Source organism: Sebastes umbrosus, chromosome 9, assembly GCF_015220745.1.
Source record: "Sebastes umbrosus isolate fSebUmb1 chromosome 9, fSebUmb1.pri, whole genome shotgun sequence".
NCBI lineage: Eukaryota > Metazoa > Chordata > Actinopteri > Perciformes > Sebastidae > Sebastes > Sebastes umbrosus.
Genome location: NC_051277.1, coordinates 34,849,886 through 34,875,089, shown reverse-complemented (window position 1 = coordinate 34,875,089; position 25,204 = coordinate 34,849,886). Strand labels below are relative to the sequence as shown.

The 25,204-nt window shown below is 45.9% G+C and overlaps 1 protein-coding gene across 1 annotated transcript in view; it reads left to right on the top strand.

The window, feature by feature from the left end:
- The window catches only part of zgc:154054 (uncharacterized protein LOC777616 homolog), a 74,651-nt gene that overhangs the window by 22,548 nt on the left and 26,899 nt on the right, over positions 1-25,204 (top strand). The window contains exons 2-11 of the mRNA XM_037779961.1: positions 5,486-5,671; positions 6,490-6,627; positions 6,836-6,969; positions 9,038-9,084; positions 15,203-15,316; positions 15,835-15,910; positions 16,412-16,526; positions 16,654-16,784; positions 19,778-19,885; positions 23,813-24,006. Coding sequence (XP_037635889.1) covers positions 5,486-5,671; positions 6,490-6,627; positions 6,836-6,969; positions 9,038-9,084; positions 15,203-15,316; positions 15,835-15,910; positions 16,412-16,526; positions 16,654-16,784; positions 19,778-19,885; positions 23,813-24,006 — 1,243 coding nt within the window. The remainder of the gene's footprint in view (positions 1-5,485; positions 5,672-6,489; positions 6,628-6,835; positions 6,970-9,037; positions 9,085-15,202; positions 15,317-15,834; positions 15,911-16,411; positions 16,527-16,653; positions 16,785-19,777; positions 19,886-23,812; positions 24,007-25,204) is intronic.

The window sequence follows — 25,204 nt, the reverse complement described above, 5'->3', positions numbered from 1 at the left end:
GACCAGGAATATTTCAAAGGAAAAGTGCCCTAAATGGTGGGGTGTAATGTCCTAGAACTCTATCAATTTATCATGATTTATGTTTATCTATTTATTTTTTATTTATTTATTTATCTATTTATTTATATTCATTTTTGTACACTTTTTTTTTTTTTTTTTTTGAGTGCCCTCTGGGTATTGTCATGGGTGGGGGTGGGTGGGATATATACCAGTCCAAACATGTTTGTGCAATGGATTGTAAGAGTTGTATTAGCAAAATGTATAAATAAACTCTGTTTAAAAAAGTAAACCGTCGAAGGCACTGGCAGCAGAGAGCAGCCCAGTGATACCAGTTCAACTGTTAGTCAAGGTTCTGCAGCTGAAGCAGTAATAAGGATAAGACAAGCAAGGTTTGGTAAGGCTAGCTGGCTATGTGGCCATTTCAGATGTCTTTTGTTGAAACATATTCAACATTGTCCCGCTCCTCAATGGTATCAGGAAGCGACCAATCACAGCCTGGATTGGTAAACACTGAGCGAGGGACCGCTGGCAAGCTGCTGCCGCGCCTCCTCCGTGATTTGTTTGTTTATTTGATTGTTTTGCTTCAACTCGTCTGTTGCATACTGCTTAGATTGTCTGCTTCTTTGCTGAAGTAGTTCAACAGTCTGGTTGTCCCTGTGTGTTTGGCGCTACTGTGTTTAACTTTACACTCGGTAGCCTGGAGCTAATTTCGCCGGTAAAAGGGCTCACCTGTATGGGACTGTCGGGTCTCCTCTGTGCTCACTGTGGCTGGATTCCCTGATCTGGCACACGCCTCATCGAAGCTGTCTGCTGCCTATCCTGCCTGCTCTCCAGGGTTCCAAGTGATTCCTGTGGTTTACAGCACAGTGCTTGGTCTCGCCCACCGGCTAACCTGCTAACCTGCTAACCTGCTAACCGGCTAACCTGCTAACCTGCTGCACGTCCCGGCGGTGTGTTTTGGTCTTCTCGCCAGGGGGAGAAGACCGCTCCACATCTACCTGGCTGGCTTCGTGGCCTCATCATCATCATCATCTGGATTACAAAACTGTTGGATTATAGTGTTTTAGAGCTCTCAACACCATCATGTTGGTCATCAAACTCCTCATCTGGATCACTCTGTGTTTCACCGTCACAAGCGCCACCCTGCCGCTGAAATACTCTGCAACGGAGCTGTTGTCTCTTCGATCCCACTACACGATCCGTCCAGCTCTGCTTTTTCATCGTGACATCCTCAAACGACCCAGATATGTGCATCGTGGATCACATCGGAACTTTCAGTTCACCAAGCACAACAACAACAACAACAACAACAACAACAACAACAACAACAACACGAGCATTCCCTCCTTCTGGTCCACTGAGCCCCGCCCCCCTCGCACTGCCACCCGTCCTGTCAATCACAGTGTGTTGTCCCCCCTGCACAAAGCAGCCACCTATGCACCAATTGTCTGTTTAAAACTGGCTCTTTTTAACATCAGATCCCTCACTAGCAAGGGTTTGCTGGTCAATGAGTTTATAATGGACAACAAACTGGACTTTTTATGCCTCACTGAGACCTGGCAACAGCCAAATGATTTCTCCCAGCTCAATGAAGCTGTCCAACCTGGTTTTAAATACACTAGTAAACCCCGTGCTTCAGGGAGGGGGGGTGGTCTTGCTGTGCTCTATCGTGAGAGCATCAAAGTCTGTACAGTCACCGTCCCCCATCATTCCACTTTTGAATGTTTAGCTATAAAACTCACAGGCTCCACACCCATCATCATTATCACCATCTACAGACCACCAAAGCCCTCTGCCCTCTTTCTCACTAAACTATCACCACTATTAACATCTGTGTGTGCCATGTCCCCTCCTGTTATCCTTTTGGGTGACTTCAACATCCATATTGACAACTCTTCCATTGGTTTTACAAATGATTTCACCTCACTCCTTGAATGTCTCAATATCACACAATATGTCAACTTCCCAACCCATAACAAAGGTCACATACTTGATTTAATTTACTGCACTGGTATCACCCCTCATAACCTCACTGATGCTGACCTCCCCATCTCTGACAACTAAGTCATCTTAGGTCCACGCCCCCCTATCTAAAATAAAAGAGCAACGGACCATCTCCTTCAGAAACATTAAACGCATCAACCCCACAGATCTCATCACCTTTATTAACTCCTCCCCCAGTCCTCCCCCATCCTCCTCCCCTGCTGAACTGGTGAGTCACTACAATAACTGTCTCTCCTCTTCCCTGGATACCATGGCTCCCCTGAAAACCCGCACAGTCTCCTTCACCCACACCGCTTCCTGGTACACCGCTGACCTCCGTCATCTTCAATCAACCGTTCGTTAACTTGAGCGGCTGTGCAAAAAGACTGGACTTTCAGTGCACATCCAACTATACACAGAACACCGTTACAAGAACGCTCGCTCCACCGCCAAATCCTCCTACTACTCCAACCTCATCAATACCGGTCAAGGTAACACCAGAACCCTCTTTTCAACAGTCAATCACCTTCTTCACCAGCCTCCAAGAACCCTCCCCCAAAATACCTCCACTGATCACTGCACTGCCTTTCTGCAATTCTTTGATAACAAAATCAACACCATCCACTAACAGCTGGCCTCATCCTGCACCTCCCCATGTGACCCACTCTGGATGGTTACCTCCTGCCAACCACTCATCAGCACCCTCCCTAACTTCACACCAACAACAGAATTAACCATCACCGAGCTCATCCATAAAGCCAAACCCATTACATGTCAGCTCGATCCCCTCCCCACTATCCTCGTCAAAGCCTGCCTGCCCTCTATCTCCCCCATGATCACAAGAATCATTAACTCCTCCCTCACCACCGGTATTGTACCCCCCACCCTCAAAACTGCTGCAATTACACCAACTCTCAAAAAACCCGGTGCTGACCCAGCTGATCTAAACCACTACAGGCCAATCGCCAACCTCACCTTCATCTCCAAAACTCTTGAGAGAGTGGCTGCCGCCCAACTTCAGTCCCACCTCGACTCAAATAACCTCCATGAACCCTTCCAATCTGGTTTCCGCCCCAAACACAGTACTGACACAGCCCTGGTCAAAATCACAAATGACCTCCTCCGTGCAGCTGACTATGGACTGCTCACAATCCTCATCCTCCTCGATCTCACTGCTGCCTTTGACACCATATCCCACCCACTACTCACCAAACGTCTGACAATATTGGTATCACTGGTGTTGCACTTGCATGGTTTTCCTCATACCTCATCGACAGACAACAATTTGTACAACTTGTGTTCCGCTGTTTCACTGGGTGTCCCCCAGGGGTCAGTATTGGGTCCACTCCTATTTATCATTTACCTTCTTCCCCTTGGCGCTATCCTCTGTCATCACAATGTCCTTTTTCACTGTTATGCCGACGATACACAGGTTTAAATTTCAACTAAATCCTCCGACCACATCACCCCCATCCTCATCCAACTACACTGGCTCCCTGTTAAAGCCCAGATCGACTACAAAAACCTTCTGCTCACCTACAAAGCCCTCCACAACCTTGCCGTGCTACAGGGCCATTTTCCATTCCCTGTTGATGTGCAGACACTGCATTTGAGAAGTAAGTCATGAAAGAAGTTGAGATTTCAGTTGAAGTTGTGTCCATAGACACAGTTGAAGTTGTGTCCATAGACACAGTTGAAGCGTCCATAGACACAGTTGAAGTTGAGTCCATAGACACAGTTGAAGCGTCCATAGACACAGTTGAAGTTGCGTCCATAGACACAGTTGAAGTGTCCATAGACACAGTTGAAGTGTCCATAGACACAGCTGAAGTGTCCATAGACACAGTTGAAATGTCCGTATACACAGTTGTAAATGTAAACATTCCAGATGTGTCCCAGTTTATTTCCTGTTGTAGTGTATGTCTGCTGTTATGTTAAAACTGTATGGGAGTTTTTTTTAGTTAATAAGAAACCAATAGTACGTGAATTGCATACTGTTTCTGGTGAAATATTACAGTATGTAAACGCTGGACACTACGCTGGCATAAATATCCCACAATGCAGTAGTAATGACAACATTCATAAGAGACGTTGACGGACAGCTCTGTAACGTCCACAATGCTTCAATTTAAGTATAAGATTTCACTTTGCTAGCCGTGATATAGCTTTAAATTAGTTCAGACTTTGATTCTCACAAATCGTCATTTTGGTCACATGAGTTTGGCACAGGTTACCATGGTTACACGTCTAGGAAGCTCTCAGGAAGTGACAGCGTAAATTGCAGCTCAGTATGTCCGAAAGATGCATACTACTGTTTATTCACACAAAAGTACGTTGAATGATAGTACACACATATTCAATTCAATTCAATTCAATTTATTTTTGTATAGCGTCGAATCACAACAGAAGTTATCTCAAGACGCTTTATATATAGAGCAGGTCTTAGACTGTCTTAGAGACCCAACAGTATTCACCAAGCGCGCTGTGGCCAGGAAAAACTCCCCGATTACTGGGAAGAAACCTGGAGCAGAACCGGGCGCAGAGCGGGCGGCCATCTGCCGAGACCGGATGGGGGGATAGATAGATAGATAGATAGAAAGAGAGATAGAGAGAGAGGGAAGCAGCCACAATAATAGCCTAGTAGCTGTAATAGCTAATACAAGTAGGACTGATAACACAAAACCAATAGTGGTAATACAACTATCGGAATTGATGTCATTGGGTCGTCCTCAGACGGGCTTTCAAGAGGAGCTTCCAGCTATCTCAGTCCACCAAACATCTGGCTAGCTCGCCAGCACTGTCCAGCATCTCTCCTCAGTACGTCCATGTGTGCTGGTGTGAGACGTCCCTGTGATCGTTGCCTGCGAGACAAGGAGGCACAAGGACTCCCGGGAAGGAATGAAGTATAGTAAATATAGGGTATGTAGTGCATATTATGTGATATCGGACGCAGCCTGTGTGAATGAGGCAAGCTGACAGGAAGTAAACATGGACCCAAGCTGTTGCCTAGCAATGCAATTCTGTTGAAACGGTCTGTTTGTTTCAGTTGGTGTGTAAGCAGTGACAGCCATTGAAATGTCACTTTAAGAAGTTGAAGTTTCAGTGGAAAAGCAAAAAAGAGCCAAAGTGCCCGTTGACATGCAGCCACTGAGTTGTTAAGCAAAGATGCAAAATTTGCTGAATCCAGCTTCTCAAATGTGAGGATTTGCTGCTCGAGGAAGGGGCATTTTTCAAAAGTTTGAGAAGTTTGAGAGAATATTTGATGATTACCTGAAAAATGTAATGTGCCTCAAGTTGTCACCAAGACCTACAGTTTAAAGATCCCTAAAACTGTGTGTCTTGTTTGACTTGGAAGCCCAGTTTCTGAGCTGCAGCTGCAGCAGCACTATAGCAATACAGCTGTACTACTTCTAACACTGATGACAGCCAAGTTGAGTTTGATCAAGTGAAATGAATGCTGAACATCTGATGATGGGATTAATACTTACGTCTCTGTGTTCAGGTTCAACAGGACGGCCAGATCTGCAGACCCTGTACCAGCGTCTGGTGGTGGCTGAGGAGTTGGGAGGGCAGGTCAGCAGGGATCTCAGCAGCATCCTGGTACAGCTGAGGAACATATCCAAGACTGCCAACATCACCCATCCCACCCTTAACACCACCACCTCCACCACCTCCACCATTTCCACAGGTGGTGTTCTTACCTAAAGTAGCAAGCATGTGATGGGCAGTGGTTCAGCCCTGTAGACTTTATCAACCTGAAATAGACATTTCTATTATACTCTATATCACCGACTCAAACCCTCTGAGAAACTCTTCACACAATAACTGGTACCAGGTGACACTAGTACGTACGCCAGTTCTAGTACAATGCACTGCTTCTGATCTGGCAGTTACTGTTAACGTACTGCTTCACAGCCATGGATGAATCTATAGTGGACCCCAGGGCAAAGGTTTGCTGTTGGCCCTTATTCAGCCCTTCACCTCCTCTCCCACTGGTTCCCATTAACCAGGGCTCCAGACGGCACATATCAGATCATTATTTTGTGAATGTGCGAGATAAAATCATCATCAGCCATCGTCTATCCATCCCCATCTCCAAAAGTCTCAAATATCAACTTGACGAGCAAGCGTGTGTTGAGCAGTTGTGAGCGCGTAGGGAGGGTAGAGCTCATGCTTGTAACAGCCCTGTGCTCGCTGGACTGCATTTATGCACGCAGAGCAGAAACGTTACCTCACTTTTCCGCTTGCTCTGTGCGCTTGCATCACGTGCATGTGTGCCTGGATTTTATGTGCGTGGGGTGAGACTAATTATACGCCATATGCATGTACGTAATGGTGCAAAGCGCATGAATGCACGTGATGCGCGTGTATGTAGTGGCATAAAACGATCCATTTAGCTGTAACTGTGTTCCAATTCTAATTCAAACGCCAGTGATGATGAAAGTGTTCACTTTTCACTTGTTCATTGACTGAAGACCTCCTCTCCCCTTTCCCTCCTGCGGACAGAAACAACAAGGCTGCAGACAGACAACTCAGGCCGACAGACGTTCCTCCTGCCCAACATTTACCTCTACATGCCCCATCTCAGACAGCATCCAGGCAGCCTCCTGCCCAGAGTTGTCCTGGGACAGGGACGCCGTGGAGGTACGAATCACTCAGCTTTACTATCAACCCTTATAGGACTCTTTGTGTTTCAGCCAGCAACTTCATAAGAGAAGAGTATCTCAACTAAAGTGTGATTGTAAAGTGTGGGGGACGAGTGAAAGGGTCAAACAGCTGTTCACTGTTGCTCTGTTTTCTTTCTCATTACCTATGTATGTGTGTGTGTGTGTGTGTGTGTGTGTGTTCTCAGTGTCCATGGTGCTGGGCATCCCTACAGTGAAGCGTGAGAAGCAGAGCTACCTGGTCAGCACCATCAACTCTCTGCTCTACAGCCTGACGCCTCTGCAGCAGCAAGATCTCCTCATAATCGTCTTTGTTGCTGAGGTAAGACACAAATATACAGTATACACACACAGATAAGAAAACTGAAACCACTCTCATGTTCGCACACTAAATATGAAGCCAGAGGCAGCATTCAGCAGGCAGCAGGCAGCAGGCAGGCAGCAGGCAGCAGGCATGCAGCAGGCAGCAGGCAGGCAGCAGGCAGCAGGCAGGCAGCAGGCAGTAGGCAGCAAGCAGCAGGCAGCAGGCAGCAGGCAGCAGGCAGCAGGCAGTCAGCAGGCAGGCAGCAGGCAGGCAGCAGGCAGCAGTCAGCAGGCAGCAGTCAGCAGTCAGCAAGCAGCAGGCAGCAGCCAGCAGGCAGCAGTCAGCAAGCAGCAGGCAGCAGGCAGCAGCCAGCAGCCAGCAGGCAGCAGGCAGCAGTCAGCAAGCAGCAGGCAGCAGGCAGCAGTCAGCAGGCAGCAGTCAGCAAGCAGCAGGCAGCAGGCATCAGCCAGCAGGCAGCAGTCAGCAGGCAGCAGTCAGCAAGCAGCAGGTAGCAGGCAGCAGCCAGCAGCCAGCAGGCAGCAGGCACTAGTCAGCAAGCAGCAGGCAGCAGGCAGCAGGCAGCAGGCAGCAGGCAGTCAGCAGGCAGTCAGCAGGCAGGCAGCAGGCAGCAGTCAGCAGGCAGCAGGCAGCAAGCAGCAGGCAGCAGGCAGCAGGCAGCAGGCGGGCAGCAGGCAGCAGTCAGCAAGCAGCAGGCGGGCAGCAGGCAGCAGGCAGGCAGCAGCCAGCAGGCAGCAGGCAGCAGGCAGCAGTCAGCAGGCAGCAGTCAGCAGGCAGCAGGCAGCAGGCAGCAATCAGCAGGCAGCAGGGAGCAGGCAGCAAGCAGCAGGCAGCAGGCAGCAGGCAGTCAGCAGGTAGCAGGCAGCAAGCAGCAGGCAGCAGTCAGCAAGCAGCAGGCAGTCAGCAGGCAGGCAGCAGGCAGCAGGCAGCAGTCAGCAAGCAGCAGACAGCTAGGCAGCAGGCAGCAGGCAGGCAGCAGGCAGCAAGCAGCAAGCAGCAAGCAGTCAGCAGGCAGCAGGCAGCTCAGTGTGTTGTTCTTACAGTACCCTTTTTGTCTGGATTAAACAAACAAGAAATACAATTATAATGATTAGAGAGCTTTAGGTGCTGATAGGCTGATTTGTGACCTTGGACAGAGACAGGCTAGCTGTTTCCCCCTGCTTCCAGTCTTTATGCTAAGCTAAGCTAACCCCCTGCCGGCTTTAGCTTCACATTTAGCATAAAGACATGAGAGTGGTGTCTTTCCTCTCATCTAACCCTCGACAAAAGGACAAATAAACATATTTCCCAAACTATTTCTTTAAAGAGAGACATGAAACAGGCAGTGTTACCAGTTTCTCCCAGCGTCAGAAATATCTGCCAAAATATTCTAGATGCAATTAAAACTGAAAAGCTGCACTTTTGCATAGGATTTATTGCTGTTGTATTACTAAGAGCACTCCACAGTAGATGCTGTTATAAACTCTTCATGATTTAAAGATCACACCTCACACCATTCCCATAACATTATCTGTAAACTGCATCTCATAAATCACCATCAATGGAAGAAGCCTGGAGTACAGGAAGTCAGCACGTTGTTCTTATTCAGCGCCACAAAATAACCTTTCCTCTCTCTCTCTCTGTCTCTCTCTCTCTCTCTCTCTCTCTCTCTCTCTCTCTCTCTCTCTCTCTCTCTCTCTTTCTCTTACTCTCTCTCTCTCTCACACACACACTCAAACACACACATGCTCATGCTCATACACGGAAAAGACAGACACAGAGCTGTCTGACATGTCAGGTACTGAGACCCATGAGAAGGGTAAACACGTCTACCCTTTAAGACATCTAGTTTCTGCAGTACATCACAAATACCTGAAATACTGTACCTGTACCTTGTGTTTGTGAGTTTACAGTTACATGAGTCAATCACAGGCTACGTCACCCCATATCAATGAAAACTGGGTATACAAGGTCAGGCCTTGTTGGGACGAGCTCAGTGAGGCTGTCTCACCCCATAAGACCTCCATACTCTGTTTATTGTTGTTTGGTATTAATTAACTAATCCCTTTTTCTCCCCCCGTCATGTCAGACGGACTCAGACTATGTGGGCAGCATTGCAGAGACCATCAGGAGGAAGTGAGTGATTCTAGACTGTCTCCCATGTTCACCTTGGTCTCATGTCTTCTGTTAGCTGTGGTCCCTGACAGTGGCCAGCTGCTTGTGTCTTATACATTTTCTTTTAACTGAAAAGGTTTTCAAAGAGGTCTATTGAGGTAAACAAATAACCTGATTGGTTACTGTTATTAGAGTTTAAAGCAGCAGGTTTGTCCTGTAAGCATACAGCAGTCTCATATCAGCCTGTATCAATCCCGTTAATTTAGACATCATGGATTCACCTTGTTTCCCCTGCTCATCCTCTACTGGCCGTCATTTGTTGTCAGATGTGGGACTGTGATTTTGGTTTCACTACACTGCATAAAACTGAAGTTATTGAATATTTTTCTCTTTTCGGCGTTGCATTTTGTAGACGGTCCCTGACCGCTGGTCTCCAGCTGGCTGCACATAGAGACCAATGTAATGTGTCCAGCTTGGAGAATGACTCGTTGTGATTTAAATGAGCTTGTAGCTCGTTGTCTACCTTACTACGGTTAGAAAGAGACCTCGTTGGTGTTTTAACAACATTTCGTTTATGAGTTATTGATCCAGGAAGTTCATAATGACCTAAAACACAAGATGGCAGCAGCGCCGTGATGACGTCAGATTTCATTCCATATTCTCACATTTCATTCCATATTTTCACATTTCATTAAATATTCTCAGGATTCATTCAATAGGGCGTTTTCACATTAGGTACGATTGTTCCGTACCGTGCCTGAGTACGATTGCCCCCCCTCTCCATTCAGCTTTCACATCAGTAAAGTTGGTCTGTACCCGAGTACAGTCATCATCCACGTGTATTTGTTTATGTTGAGATCAGCTGTTATTAGTGGCGGAGCATCGTAAAACTGGACAGAAACAAAATAAAACTCACCAAAACCATCTGAGCGTCTCTCGTTCTTCAACGGTAGACCTAATGGTCTACCGTTGAAGACTAGCTAAATATAAGTTTGAAGAAACACCATCTGCATGTAGATGGTGCGGCTTGGACACATCATCAGTGATGAACCCAGGGTCATCGGATGTTTCGGGTCTTTGATCATCAGATACCCTCACCTAGCGTCCCAACCGGGGATGATTAGTCCCCGGCTTGTGTCCAAGTGGCACGCTACGCCATGGATCCCCCCTCTTGATCCACAACCACCTTGAAGCTTTTTCTGCAGCTTCAGTGATGTTCCTGGATGCTTTTCTCTCTTGCAACCCTGTGATGCCAAGGAGCCTGAGTACCCGGTGTAGAGACTGCCCTGGAAATCCCCTGCAGCCCGACTCGATAAGCTTACAGCGAGCTTTCCACCCACTCCCTCTGCAGGCCTCTAGCAGTTCAAGGTATTTGACCCTCTTTCGCTCATGGGCCTCCTCTATGCGGTCTTCCCAGGGGACTTTAAGTTCCAAGAGCACCACTTGCTTTGAACGTCAGATGTTAGGACCAAGTCTGGCCTGAGTGTCGTTCTCGCAATGTGCTCTGGAAACTTCAGCTGTCTCCCAAGGTCCACTTTCAGCTGCCAATCACGAGCCGAGGCTAGCAGCCCAGTTGAGGTATTCCGCTCTGCCTGAGGTTTCTCCCCTGCCCTGACGAAGGCGATGTTGTGCCTTGCTGGGAGATGATGTTTGCTCTGTTTGATTCCAGTGCAGATGGTGTCCGCTACTGCCTTCAACACCTGGTCATGGCGCCATGTGTATCTCCCCTCTCCCAGGGCTTTCGGGCAGCAGCTTAGGATGTGCTCCAGGGAACCTCATGCCAGGCACAGCGGGCATGCTGGCGTATCTGCAAGACCCCAACTATGCAGGTTGGATGGGCTTGGGAGGACATCGTACACCGACTGAATCAGAAATTTGAGTCTTGCTGATTCTGACTTCCAAAGTTCTGTCCAGGTGATCTTCCGGGCAGATGCATGGTCCAAGTTAGTTAGTCCAAGCTCCTTGCTGACGTATGGCCACTGTCCTACTGCAGCGCTCCTTCTCCACCTCTGCCCGGATCTCTCCCTGAATCAGCCGCCGTCTCTCTCTCTCCTCTGAGCTTTATCGTAGCAAGGTCTTGTATGACTACCGAGCCCTGCTCGTCCAACTGCCACAGAGCCTACCAAGACGCCATGTCTCAGCCTCGCTTCTGCCTGCACGACTGCCTCCTGAGCCCGTCACTTCCTTCCAATTTTCACTGTTATGCCTGCAGAGGAGACTCTGGTGTCAGATGAGTCTGTGTAAAGTATAAAAGTGCAAAGCTGCTAAGGCTCTTTGGCAGGGCCAGCCACCTGCGAAGGAACTGGCTGATTTTTCGCTCGAAGCCCTCCACAGTGGTTATTGGGACTTCGTAGCAGTGGCCAAAGGAGTCTCGGCAGGATACCATGATAATAGATCCATGCCTAGAACTTCCCTGGGAGTCCTGGCTTGACAACTGCTGACAGCCATGTCTTCAGTTCCATCTGTGTTGACTGGACCGCCGCCATGTCTCTCAGGGTTCCATGGAAGATTTTCCCCAGGCTCTTCACGGGCTTGTCGGACACTGATGGGATTAGGACTCCAGGTGGAAGTGATACTTGTCCTCCACTCTCCCCTTCCTCAGGACCAAGGACTTGGATTTGGCTGGCTTGAAGGCCATTCTCGCCCACATATTGAGCCTCAGAGGTGAATCTCAAACTGAATCTGCCTTAGTAGTCCCAAATGAGTTCTTGGATCTTCTCTGGGACGTGGTATGCTGTCAAGGTTGTTGTCCCCAGCTTATACGGAATGGATCCATAAGCATTGGCAAGGTCAAGCCAAAGGACTGACAGGTCTCCTCGGTTTTCCTTTGCTTCTCAGATCAACTGGGTGACCACTCCTGTATGCTCTATACAGCCTGGCACGACTGGAACCCCTCCCTTTTGCACTGCAGTGTCAATGTAGGAATTCCTCATGAGGTACTCAGTAAGCCGTTTCGCAAGGATCTTGAAAAAGACTTTGCCCTCCACACTGAGCAGTGAGATGGTAAGGAACTGCGTGATGTCTCTCGCATTCTCCTCCTTTGGTATCCAAACACCCTCTGCATGTCTCCACTGCTTGGCTACCTTCTCCCTCCGCCATACTACCTTGATGAGTCTCCATAGCCTCTGCAGGAGTCTCGGGCAGTGTTTGTAGACTTTGTATGGCTCTCCACTCGGCCCTGGAGCTGCACTCGTCCGCGCCGCTCTGACTGTATCCCTGACTTCTGCTAGGGTGGGCTCTTTGGTGTTGAACTGGATGGAGGGGTCAGGTGGTGTAATTAGCTCTCCACATGGGGCCAGATCTTCCTCTCTCCTACTGTCACTGTAAGTGGCACTAAGGTATCGGTTGATTTCCTCTTCTGGGCATGCAAGGGTCCCGTTCCGCTTTTGCCCAAGCAGCTGTTTAGTAAATCCAAAGGGATTTGCTATGAAGGCAGTCCGCTTGCGAGCCCTCTCTCGGCCCCTTCTCCTGTGCCACTCAGCGCATCGGAGGGAGATGAGCTTCTGCCTCACGATGTTCCGGAGCTCTGTGAGGGCTGGTCTTTCCTCTTCTCTTGCCTTCCTGTACTGCTGCTTTAGAGACCTCAGTTCTTTCCTGTGCTGGGTGATCTTAATCTCTCGCCGGTTTGGCCTAGCTGTGCTGTTGGCTTTCGGTCGTTTGATGCCGAATCTCTCAGCACCAATGCTGATGATCAAGGTGTTTCGGATGTTTGATCATCAGACACCCTCACCTGGGTGACCAAACCGGGGATGATCAGTCCCCGGCTTGTGTCCAAGCCAAATAATAAACATCGCCGGAACCCCATCGTCTACTATTGTCTATATTTTAAGGAACCTCTCGCCTGCCTTCCTGCTGTATTGCCCATGGTCGTGCAGTTTAGAGGATGAGATCAGCTCATGAAAAAAGCCTGCCCTTTCACAGCTACTCACTAACTGCTAAAGTTACTCGCGTTAAATAGCAGTCCACTTCTGTGTTTCGGTACAGTTGGCTTTCACACGAAACGTGCCTGAATACGGTACGGAGCATTCACACTAATCAGTCGAACTTGACTTTGGGGACAAGAGTAATCGGATCCGGGCCCGGGTCCCTGATGTGAAAGCACCCATATTCTCAGGATATCATTCAATATTCTCACATTTCATTCAATATTCTCAGGATTCATTCAATATTCTCACATTTCATTCCATATTCTCAGGATTCATTCAATATTCTCACATTTCATTCCATATTCACAGGTTTATAAATGTAATGTACAGTATATATTGATATATTTATATATAGTTAATCTGGCTGCTGAGTTCTGGATAGATACTAATTGTGAGACTGAGTGGGAGTTTCAACAGGTAAAAGGAGAGTTACAGTAGTCCAGGCGTGATGACAAAAAGCATGCATGATTTTTTCGGTCATTAAAATTGAGCATGTGTCTTATCTTGGAGATGTTTCTTTTTTGATAAAAACAAGCTTGGATGATATTTCTGGTCTGCTGCTCAAAGGATGAGTGGCTATCAAAAGGTTCTTTGCCAGGCACTTAACATTTAATAATTGGCTTTAAGTGAACCGAGGGAGGACTGTATCTGTAGTTTATGACGCTGTGGACCAAAGATGAAAACCTTTGTTTTATTGCTATTGACTTGTAGTAAGTTAGCTGCCATCAAGTCCTTGACACTGGATAAATATGGATGCAGTATGGTTAGAGTGTTCAGTACGTGTGGTTTAAATGATGAGAGGTAGAACTGTGTATCGTCAGCGTAACAGTGAAACCAGATGCTGTGTATAATATGTCCAAACATGTACAATGAGAATAAAGCTCTAAAATATAGGACAGTGAAAAAAAGATAAAGTATACTTAACTAAACCTTAATAGCAGTAGTAATAGTAAAGTATTAATACTAGTACAAGTACTATAGTACCAGAAAGAGTAGTACAGTATGGCACAGGTATCACTTCTTCAACACCCTGCCTTTATAGGTCAAGGACTTGAACCTAGCATTGTGGTGGTTGGATGTGGTGGGTCATTTGCCAAGCTACTACACAGAAGTTCTACCTGTTGTCAATAGCGCCACTAAGGGACCTTCACCACAGTACATTCTCTGAACATGTTGCATGGCCTATGTTAATACGTAACTGTACTCACTACTACTACTATGGTTTAATCCAGTCATCACTATAATGTATAGAGACAATCTCACCATTTTGTTGAATTTTTGCCGTTTATTATTGCCTTACATTGTAATAACACATAGTTTTCACTATAACTTGTATGTAAATAATATTTGCAATGCTGAAAACATGGAAAAGGCAGCTTGGGGGTGGCCAACATTTTCAATATTGCTGGTAATCCTGGTCATCAGCATGCCAATCTGAGATATCTCAATATCCACATTTCTTCTAAATATATGTAAGGGATAATGTACAGCGAGCCGGTCATTGTTGTGAAAGAGTCCCCGACATGGCGATGCTGCCTCTCTCATCACCCTGAAGGGGATTCTTTCACAACAATGACCTGCTAGCTGTACATTATCCCTTACATATATTTAGAAGAAATGTGGATATTGAGATATCTCAGATTGGCATGCTGATGACCAGGATTACCAGCAATATTGAAAATGTTGGCCACCCCCAAGCTGCCTTTTCCATGTTTTCAGCATTGCAAATATTATTTACAGCTACTTTCATTGGACAGAGATGGCGACACTGGGCTTGTTTGTTTCTGTTAGATCATTTTTAACATCCAGTGAAGATTACCAACCTTACCTTTAAAAGCAGTGTCCAGGCTCATCTGGAGTTCAGTACACCATGATGGACCTTTTCTGTTCTCTACTCTGACATGTTGATACGTTTTACTTAAGCAGTAAACTAGATTCTACAGTATATGTTTTCACAAATTACAAATACAATAACTATATGGATCTTTTCATTGGATTTGAGACTTAAAGTAGTGATCACAAAAAGTGTAATGAACAATATTCTTAAAGATCCTATTTTTATAGTGTCATTAGTATTTATAGAAATTGTTGTCCATCAACAAAGTATTTTTTATGTAGGACTCATCTTTCCCATATGATTTGAATGCTGAATTGTTGTGTAGTCCTGTTGTTATTTTGCTGAAGTCAGTCAGTTAACAGTTGTTTCTTTATAGTTTTCCCAAGGAGGTGCAGTCCGGACTGTTGGAGGTTGTCTCTCCTTCTCAGTATTACTACCCCGACTTCACCAGCCTCAGAGAGAGCTTTGGAGACTCCAAGGAGAGAGTCAAGTACATTTACCATTTCTCTTACTATTTATTTGAAATGCTAGAAGTATTGCTTGTGTTAAAGGGATAGTTTGGATTGTTTGTGGGGTTGTATGAGGTGCTTCTCCATAGTCAGTGTATTACCTACAGTAGATGACAGTTGGGAGAAACAGACAGGAGACTTTGGTGAATCTGAACTAACCCCTTAAAACACCAAAGTAACTAATCCATCGAGGCAATCTGTTTAGCTGCTGCCCCTGTCCACAGCAGTACATTGCTTTGCTCCCGTGCTGGTCCATCCACTGTAAGTAATACACTGACTATGGAGAAGCACCTCATACAGCTTTATTCCCATTTATGTCATCATTTTCTTTGCTGTACCTGTGTATTGACTGCTGTTGGAATGGGATCATTGGTATATACACTACAGTTTATAAAGAAATAAGAAAATGAGCACCAGTAGGTGAATTAGAATTTTATCACAATTCACTTGTCTGGTTAATTATATTGATGTTTGTGTGTCGCATCTTTTCTGCTCTTAGATGGCGAACAAAGCAGAATCTGGACTACAGCTTCCTCATGCTCTATGCTCAGGACAAAGGAACCTATTATGTTCAGGTAGGGCTCAGAGGTCAGACAACTATTGATATATATGTGTTTCCTATAATGGGAGTATACAGTATAGAATGTTTTTTTACGGCCCACCCAGATAGTGTGGAAATCCAGCTCAAAGTGCAGCCGAGATGATGAAAGACACAAATACACACTCTGATGGGAACCAAACATATGTGATGTATTTAACCATTAACCAGTGATCTCCAAACGCCGTTAGGAGCAGTCAACCCAGCAGTCAGTTAGAAACACACACAGGTGGGTAGTTATCATGAGCAGCAGAACCCCCCCCCCATGTTCAGAACAAGACAGACGCAGACAAAACCACACCACCCACACTCTCTGACTGAGAGAGAACCCCTCCCCCCCTTCCCTCAGAGAGATCTGACTGCAGCCTTGTTGCAAGCTTGAAATAGTTGTTGAGGATTTCTGTAATGGAGTCGTCTCTCACTCAAACCAAATAGTGGCTACTTACTGAAATGACTTATTGTGTGGTGTGATTTCCAGTTGGAGGATGATATTATAGCAAAGACAGGCTACTTCAACGACATGAAGAACTTCGCCATCCGGGAAGAATCCAAACGGTGGCTCTTCCTGGAGTTCTCCCAGCTTGGATTTATAGGTGTGTATGAAATATTAACGTGGAAGGTAAATCCACATAATGAGCCTTGTTTTTATTTGTAGTGTATACTGACAGTAACGTGTTTGTGTGTGTGTGTGTGTGTGTGTGTGTGTGTGTAATCCTCTAGGAAAGATGTTTCGAACCCGTGACCTCCCGATGATTGCAGAGTTCTTCCTGATGTTCCACAGAGACAAACCCATCGACTGGCTGCTGGATCACATTCTGTGGGTGAAGGTTTGCAACCCAGAGAAAGACGCAGTAAGTCAAACACACCTAATAATATGCACATGAAGCAGTAATCTGACATTTTACTTAAGATTCAACATAACCATAGCAATATCTTAGAGGGCAATTCATCTGGCAACAGGACAAAACCAAGACTCAAGGAAGTGTAAAAACACGTGCAATATGGTAAATTGAAAACTAGAGCACCAGCACAGGAAAGATAAAATAAATAAGAAGGAAGAATAAAAAAAACTCAACGAGAGCAATAACCTACACTACATATAGTATACTAAAGTGCATCCTTCTTAAAGTGTCCCTTTTGCTTAATGTGCATGATAAAAGCCTATTGTAGCTGGAATAGAAAAAATGGATGCAAGACATTCAAAAGATTAGATCAAAGCAAACTGATAACAATAAAGATCAATAACAGTATATAACACAAAAACAAGGCAAAGACTAGACATTATTTTACACATGGTTGGAACATCCAACCATCCATCCATTATCTGTAACCGCTCGTCCTATTCAGGGTCGCTGGAGCCGATCCCAGCTGACATTGGGCGAAGGCGGGGGGGTAAACCCTGGACAGGTCGCCAGACTATCACAGGGCTATTGTTGGAACAATGAAGCTATTTTATTATTGGTCTTTATTGACCATTATTAAAGATTGCACGCTTTTTAAAGGTTCTATATATGAGATTTTGAATGTGAATATAGCATCAAACAACTAGCGTCTATGTAAAGATATAGAGGAGTAATGTCTACCTGAGCCGAGGGTGAAGTCTCTCTCTCTGTGTGTGTTGGAATCAGAGCTTCTCTGTGCTGTGTTGACACAGCCAGGCTGGCCGTGTGCATGTTCGTGTGAGTCTCTCCCTTTGAAACTGTTGGTCCTCCCCGTGTTTACAAAGAGACTAAGAGAGTGACCTCCCACAGAGGTAGCTAGCGTTAACAGGATAGTTAGCAAGTTAATATTACTTTACATGGGTTCAGGTCACTTGGCAGATTGAAGAAATAGCTCCTTATCAAGCTGAACATGTTACTAATGTTACTAAAATAACTCTTTACTGTAGAAAAGCATCAACATTCCAACCGACGAAATAATAACCACGATGTACATCCTCTCACTTGTCTTCCTCTTGCTTAGTGTACATCCTCTCACTTGTCTTCCTCTTGCTTAGTGTACATCCTCTCACTCGTCTTCCTCTTGCTTAGTGTACATCCTCTCACTCGTCTTCCTCTTGCTTAGTGTACATCCTCTCACTCGTCTTCCTCTTGCTTAGTGTACATCCTCTCACTCGTCTTCCTCTTGCTTAGTGTACATCCTCTCACTCGTCTTCCTCTTACTTAGTGTACATCCTCTCACTCGTCTTCTTCTTGCTTAGTGTCCTTACCTCCTCACTTGACATTGTTCACTAAAGTGTAGTCTGACTCAGTGGATGTAGACTGTAGGTGTCAGCCTTCCATTGGCCTCCTATTTCACGTGGCATTCTCCCCTTCCGCCATCCGTGCTGTTTATTTTTCAAGGCCATCGACGCTGCATCGGCTTAGCGCCGCCCAAGATGATTGTGATTGGTTTAAAGAAAAAGAAACAGGCCAGGGAGTTTTTCCCCCGATAGCAGGATGATAATGTGTGGAGCCAGACCTTCCTTTAGCACTGACACAAGGCTATGGGAGACCAACAAAAGGGTAACCGTATTCTATTGTTTATCTGGTTGTGTGTCCAGGGACCGAGAACACGAAGGGAGCGGGGAGGTGTCGCCGATGCGCCCATTTGTTTTGTTCTGTGATGCGAATGGTCTAGTGCAACATCTAATGGTTCTGAATGTCGTATATAGAACCTTTAATGTCCGCATTTCATAAACATAAACATTAGTTCCTCAATCACATTATCCATCCATCCATTATCTGTCCTGTTCAGGGTCGCTGGAGCCGAGCCCAGCTGACATTTGGCGAAGGCGGGGGGGGGCGGGGTAGACAGAGGCCCTGTTCAGATTTGGTATTAACATGCGTCCTCAGTGATTGGATCACAAGTGGACAACTTGAAGTACAGGTGTGAACACACTCAAGACACATTGAGGACGCATTGAGATCGGATCGGAATTATTATCATACTGTGGGAGATGTGTCTGTGTTTTTGTTGACATGACACCCGACCGCCCCCCCCGCCTGTTCTTTCTCCTCCCGGCTCTCTGGAGCTCTGTACTCTGCTGTTGTCTGGCAAAGGCACCGGTGCCCCGGGGACTTCCAGTACAATAACCTTTTATTTTGATGTTAAAATGTTTTTAATAAATGTACCCGATTCATGAATATGTAGAATATTACTACTGACATTAATGTAATATTACGTCACAACGGCTGCTGTATTAGCCGTGTGTTCACCACGTGTTTATTTGCATAATAGAACATTGAAGTGAGATCGGATCACAAGTGGTCACTGGAGACACATGTGGAGACGCATTCTAATGCCAGGTGTGAACAGGGCCTCAGACAACACGCTCACATTCACTCCTATGGGACATTTAGAGTCACGAATGAACCTAACATGCATGTCTTTGGACTGTGAAATCGGGGAACCCTGAGAACCCTGAGAAAACCCACGCTAACACGGGGAGAACATGCTAACACAGGGAGAACATGCTAATACGGGGAGAACATGCTAACACGGGGAGAACATGCTAATACGGGGAGAACATGCTAACACAGGGAGAACATGCTAACACGGGGAGAACATGCTAACACGGGGAGAACATGCTAACACGGGGAGAACATGCTAACTCCACACAGGAGGACTCCAAGCTGGGTTCGAACCCTGTGAAGCGACAGTGCTAACAACTGCACCACCGCGCCGCCTTCCATCACATTATGCTGCTCAGTAATTATTATTATTCAGAATGTGGAAACAGTCTTCACAGAAGTGGAGCAGGTTGTTCAGTGGTAAATACTTGAGGAGTGTACATAAGTGATAATGACGTTTACTTTATGACGGTGTAGTGACCTACATGCTGGTGGTGTGTTGTCTCATCCAGAAACACTGTAATGAACAGAAGGCCTTGCTCAAGCAGAGGTACAAGCCCTCCCTCTTCCAGCATGTCGGCCTCCACTCCTCTCTGCCGGGGAAGTTACAGCACCTGAAGGTGAGTGTCCTCTGCCCTCTGTGTTAAACCAACATCCATAGTCTGCCTGGGACTGTGTTTCACATCTTTCTATTCATTTAATAACACTAATGTTTGAAAGTAATTCATTAAGAAATGAGACAATGTGATTGATTTATCAGTGAAGTGTATGGATCTGTTTACTAGATTATTTAACAGTAGAGGTTTCTTGATGTGAAATAGCTTCATGCTGCTGTTTCTCAGGAGTGTGTAGTATGGCTTCCCGTAGCTTGGAGCTTCATGAGCTACAGTTTTAAAGTAGGTTCCCCGACACTGCTTGTGTCATGTGACAGTAAACAGCCTCTTTGGTCTCTCTTCCACTTGTGTACTATGCAGGCCTCCTGCAAACAGTTTTTATACCATTTTGGTCACTGATACAAGCATCTGTGTTCAGTAGGGTTACAACGCTCAGGAGAGTTCTCTGACTGTTCTGTGTTTGCTGGCAGTGAGAAGTAGCTTTAAGTTCTGAGGACTCAGTAACATCACTAAGACTGTACCAAATACTAAAAGTACTACAAAATAAATGTATTTTTGAACAAAATCTTCAATTTGAATAAAGTGATTCATTGGATTAAATTAGTTATTGGCATCGGACCAGTCTACCTCGTCTACTGTATCCCACAATGCAAAGCTTTGGACCACTACAAGCTACGGTTACAACAACAACAACAGCCAAAACTGGCTTCTTCTTTACATTTTTCGTAGCTATTTCATCACTAAATACACGTCTGAAATTTTTGAGACGAGAAATCAACTGTGTAGATTTTGAATATTGACAGGTTTACGATATTAGATGTTGAATCGAACATTTGCTCTGTCGTTTTCAGAGTTTAAAGCGCCACAAACTGCAGTCACAGCTAGCTAGCGCCTGCCGGGGTCGCTGGAGAGGGAAGAAGAGAGGGAAGAGGAGAGAGAAGAGGAGAGGAGAAGAGAGGATAGGAGAGGGTAGAGGAGAGGGAAGAGGAGAGATAAAAGGAGAGAGAATAGGAGAGGAGGGGGAAGAGGAGAGAGAAAAGGAGAGAGAAGAGGAGAGGGAAGAAGAGAGAGAAAAGGAGAGAGAAGAGGAGAGGGAAGAAGAAAGAGAAGATGAGAGGGAAGAGAAGAGAGAAGAGGAGAGGGAAGAAGAGAGAGAAGAGGAGAGGGAAGAAGAGAGAGAAGATGAGAGGGAAGCGGAGAGGAGAGAGAAGAGGAGAGGGAAGAGGAGAGGAAAGAGGAGAGAGAAAAGGAGAGGGAAGAGGACAGAGAAGAGGAGAGAGAAGAGGAGAGGAAAGAGGAGAGAGAAGAGGAGGGGGGAAAAGAGAGAGAAGAGGAGAGGGAAGAAGAGAGGGAAGAGGAGAGGGAAGAGGAGAGGGAAGAGGAGAGAGAAGAGGAGAGGAAAGAGGAGAGAGAAGAGGAGAGGGAAGAAGAGTGAGAAGAGGAGAGGGAAGAGGAGAGGAAAGAGGAGAGAGAAGAGGAGAGGGAAGAGGAGAGAGAAGAGTAGAGGGGAAATGAGAGAGGAAAGGAGAGGGAAGAGGAGAGGAGAGAGAAGAGGAGAGGGGAAAGGAGAGGGAAGAGGAGAGAGAAGAGGAGAGGGGAAATGAGAGAGGAAAGGAGAGGGGAGAGGAGAGAGAAGAGGAGAGGGGAAAGGAGAGGGAAGAGGAGAGGGAAGAGGGGAGAGAAGAGGAGAGGGAAGAGGAGAGGAGAGAGAAGAGGAGAGGAAAGAGGGGAGAGAAGAGGAGAGGGAAGAGGAGAGAGAAGAGGAGAGGGAAGAGGAGAGGGAAGAGGAGAGGGAAGAGGGAGAAGAGGAAAGGGAAGAGGAGAGGGAAGAGGAGAGAGAAGAGGAGAGGGAAGAGGAAAGGGAAGAGGAGAGAGAAGATGAGAGGGAAGAGGAGAGAGAAGAGGAGAGAGAAGAGGAGGAGAGAGAAGAGGAGAGAGAAGAGGAAAGGGAAGAGGAGAGGGAAGAGGAGAGAGAAGAGGAGAGGGAAGAGGAAAGGGAAGAGGAGAGAGAAGAGAGGGAAAGAGCAGCCTCTGACGGGGCAGAGAGATTCCTGCTGAGACAACATATTCCTCTAAGATCTGGAGGGAGATCAGTCCTCTGTTTAGAGCTGAAAAAGCAGTTTTAGTAACGTAAATGTTGTGGATCAATATTTTATATTTCCCGCCCACCCAAGTTGATGATCCTGTTTGTAAACTAACAGAACATAAACAACTAAATCAAAGTTGTATTTTTCGTTAATATTGTAATTGTAACGAGTTAGTTTTTTTGTCCAGTGCTTTAAGAGCTGGTTTAAAGGCTAAAGCCTCGTCTAGCATACTGCTAAATACATCACTTTAACGGTTTCATACTGCATACTACTGAGGAACGCAGTATGTACTGTATACTGCGTACTGCGTCGTCAGTAGAATGTAGTATGTACTGTATACTGCGTACTGTGTACTGCGTCGTCAGTAATATGTAGTATGTACTGTAAGTATACAGTACATACTACATATTACTGACGATGTACTGCGTCGTCAGTAGTATGCAGTATGTACTGTATACTGCGTCGTCAGTAGTATGCAGTATGTACTGTATACTGTGTACTGCGTCGTCAGTAGTATGTAGTATGTACTGTATACTGCGTACTGCGTCGTCAGTAGTATGCAGTATGTACTGTATACTGCGTCGTCAGTAGTATGCAGTATGTACTGTATACTGCGTACTGCATCGTCAGTAGTATGCAGTATGTACTGTATACTGCGTCATCAGTAGTATGCAGTATGTACTGTATACTGTGTACTGCGTCGTCAGTAGTATGTAGTATGTACTGTATACTGCGTACTGCGTCGTCAGTAGTATGCAGTATGTACTGTATACTGCGTCGTCAGTAGTATGCAGTATGTACTGTATACTGCGTCGTCAGTAGTATGCAGTATGTACTGTGTACTGCGTACTGCGTCGTCAGTAGTATGTAGTAGTTGGTTTGGAATAAAGACGTAGTCTTTTTTTTATAATTCACTTTCTTTAATGTATAGAACTCGTCAGTGAGCGGGAGAGCAAACAGTTTTTTACTGTAGTGAAAATGTTTTTTTTCAAAGGCTAAACGCAAACAAATATGGACTGAAGCAGAATATTTTGTAATCATTAGATAAAAACATGTTGTGAATTTTGTAAATTATTACATCTGTGTTTGGATCACACAAGTCTGAAACAATCCTACACAGCCACCACTGGAATCTACTGATAGTATCATACTAATATGAGTGTAGCCTGATCTTTATCTGACGCTAGGCAGAGATACGGGTTTGAAAACAATTAATAGACAATTCAAAAAAAGAAGCTGTGCAGCATTCAATTTCAAATTCATTTCAATGTCAACGTAATGAATGAAGCTTGGAACTAGTCGGTCCAGCCTTAAACATCACATTGGACCAGTGTTTCCAGTCTGCCTGCTCACCTACATTTTCATCTGTCCAATGAAATGCGAAAAAAATCATCTCTGTTTGTTGAGACTGAAGTCGCAGCTATTTTTGAGACTCCTTTGAATTCCATTCCCAAAGTTTGAACTCCTCACTTCTCACAAGCAGAGGATGGAGACCACTGATCTTCTGCATGGCAGCCAGACTGGAGAGAGTTGATTTAGAAGGTCAGAGATTCATTGGTGAAACGTAGATCAGAGTTTAGATAAGATAAGAAGCCTGATGTCAGGGCCAGCTGAGCTGATTGCCTCCTGTGTGAGTAAAAGAGGTGTGGAGATGTTTACTGATGATGTGAACCAAGAGGGTATCGCCCTCCTTAAATCGTAAGCCAAATGGATCATGGTTGTCTCTGTGATGGTAATGCTGCCATCAAAGCATGATGTAAATAGAGTTATTACAAGTGTGTGTGTATGTGGGTGTGTGGGTGTGTGTGCGTGCGTGCGTTCATGCGTGTGTGTGTGTGTCCTCCAGGATAAGGATTTTGGGAAGCAGAGTCTGTTCAAGGCCCACAGTAACCCGGCTGCAGAGCTGAGCAGCAGCATGAAACATTACCAGCAGCACAGTCTGGCCCGGGCTTACACAGGAGAGGACTTTTTCTGGGCATTAACACCCATCAAGGATGACTACATCCTCTTCACCTTCACCCAGCCAATCCACATTTACAGGTCAGTTATTCATTTGTTTTTAAAGTTGACAAAACGCATTTGGTATCATTTAGATCTTATTATCCATGAAAACGTAGAAAAGGAGTCTGAGATAATGCAGCTTTCTTCAGTCCAGTTTTCTAGATAAGGGATGATGACGCAGACTGCCTCTGTCTGTAGCTGTGAGCGACGCCTCATTAAGAATACAATCAGTGAGAACATGTAAACAGAGGTGACAGATGGGCAGCACACCCTGTTCCACTCACCAATGTTTAAGTCACAGCTTCCATGCTTTCCTTTGTGTCAGCTACCTGTAGATGTGCAGTTCTGCTGCAGCATTTCTTGACTTTTTGTTTTGGATCTATTCAAGTCACTGTTTACAGTGGAAACATGTCCTCTGTCCTCATCAACTAAAGGGCCATGCAGCTGTGACACCATCTTTATTTGTACCACACACCATGCAAATACCATTGGACAGACCAGGCAATCTCAAACACCAAGTTGCACCACAAAGCCTAGAGATGATGCAACCGCTGACATGTTCTCTTCCTGTGTGAGAGGAAAGATGTGTCACAAGTCTGTATTTGTAACCTAAAAACAAGTCAAACACAACAAACTAGCTTCCAAATGTTACTCCGTTCTATCTTGTGAAAAGTTGCGGCTGCTACTGTATAGTTGTGCTTTGAGTTTCATGAGCATTGCCATGCCTTAGTTTATACTTCCGTGGAAAAGCATGTGCAGCGCTCCCACAGAGACGGTTAGTGGAGCTCACAGAGAGCTGCAGAGACGCGCCGTGTGACTATGCACCGGGAAGTTTGATTGGACAGAGCCGGGAGGTGGCATGTTCAGGCAAGTACCTCACATCTATTATCACCTTATTAGTTGTAGACACAGGAGCTCCTCCTCATCATCCAACTCTCCTCTGTCCTCCTCCATCAGTCCGTATCAGTCCTTCATCCTGTCCTCTGTCCTCCTCCATCAGTCCGTATCAGTCCTTCATCCTGTCCTCTGTCCTCCTCCATCAGTCCATGTCAGTCCTTCATCCTGTCCTCTGTCCTCCTCCATCAGTTCGTATCAGTCCTTCATCCTGTCCTCTGTCCTCCTCCATCAGTCAGTCTGTATCAGTCCTTCCTCCTGTCCTCTGTCCTCCTCCATCAGTCAGTCTGTATCAGTCCTTCCTCCTGTCCTCTGTCCTCCTCCCTCTGCTGATGTGACTCAG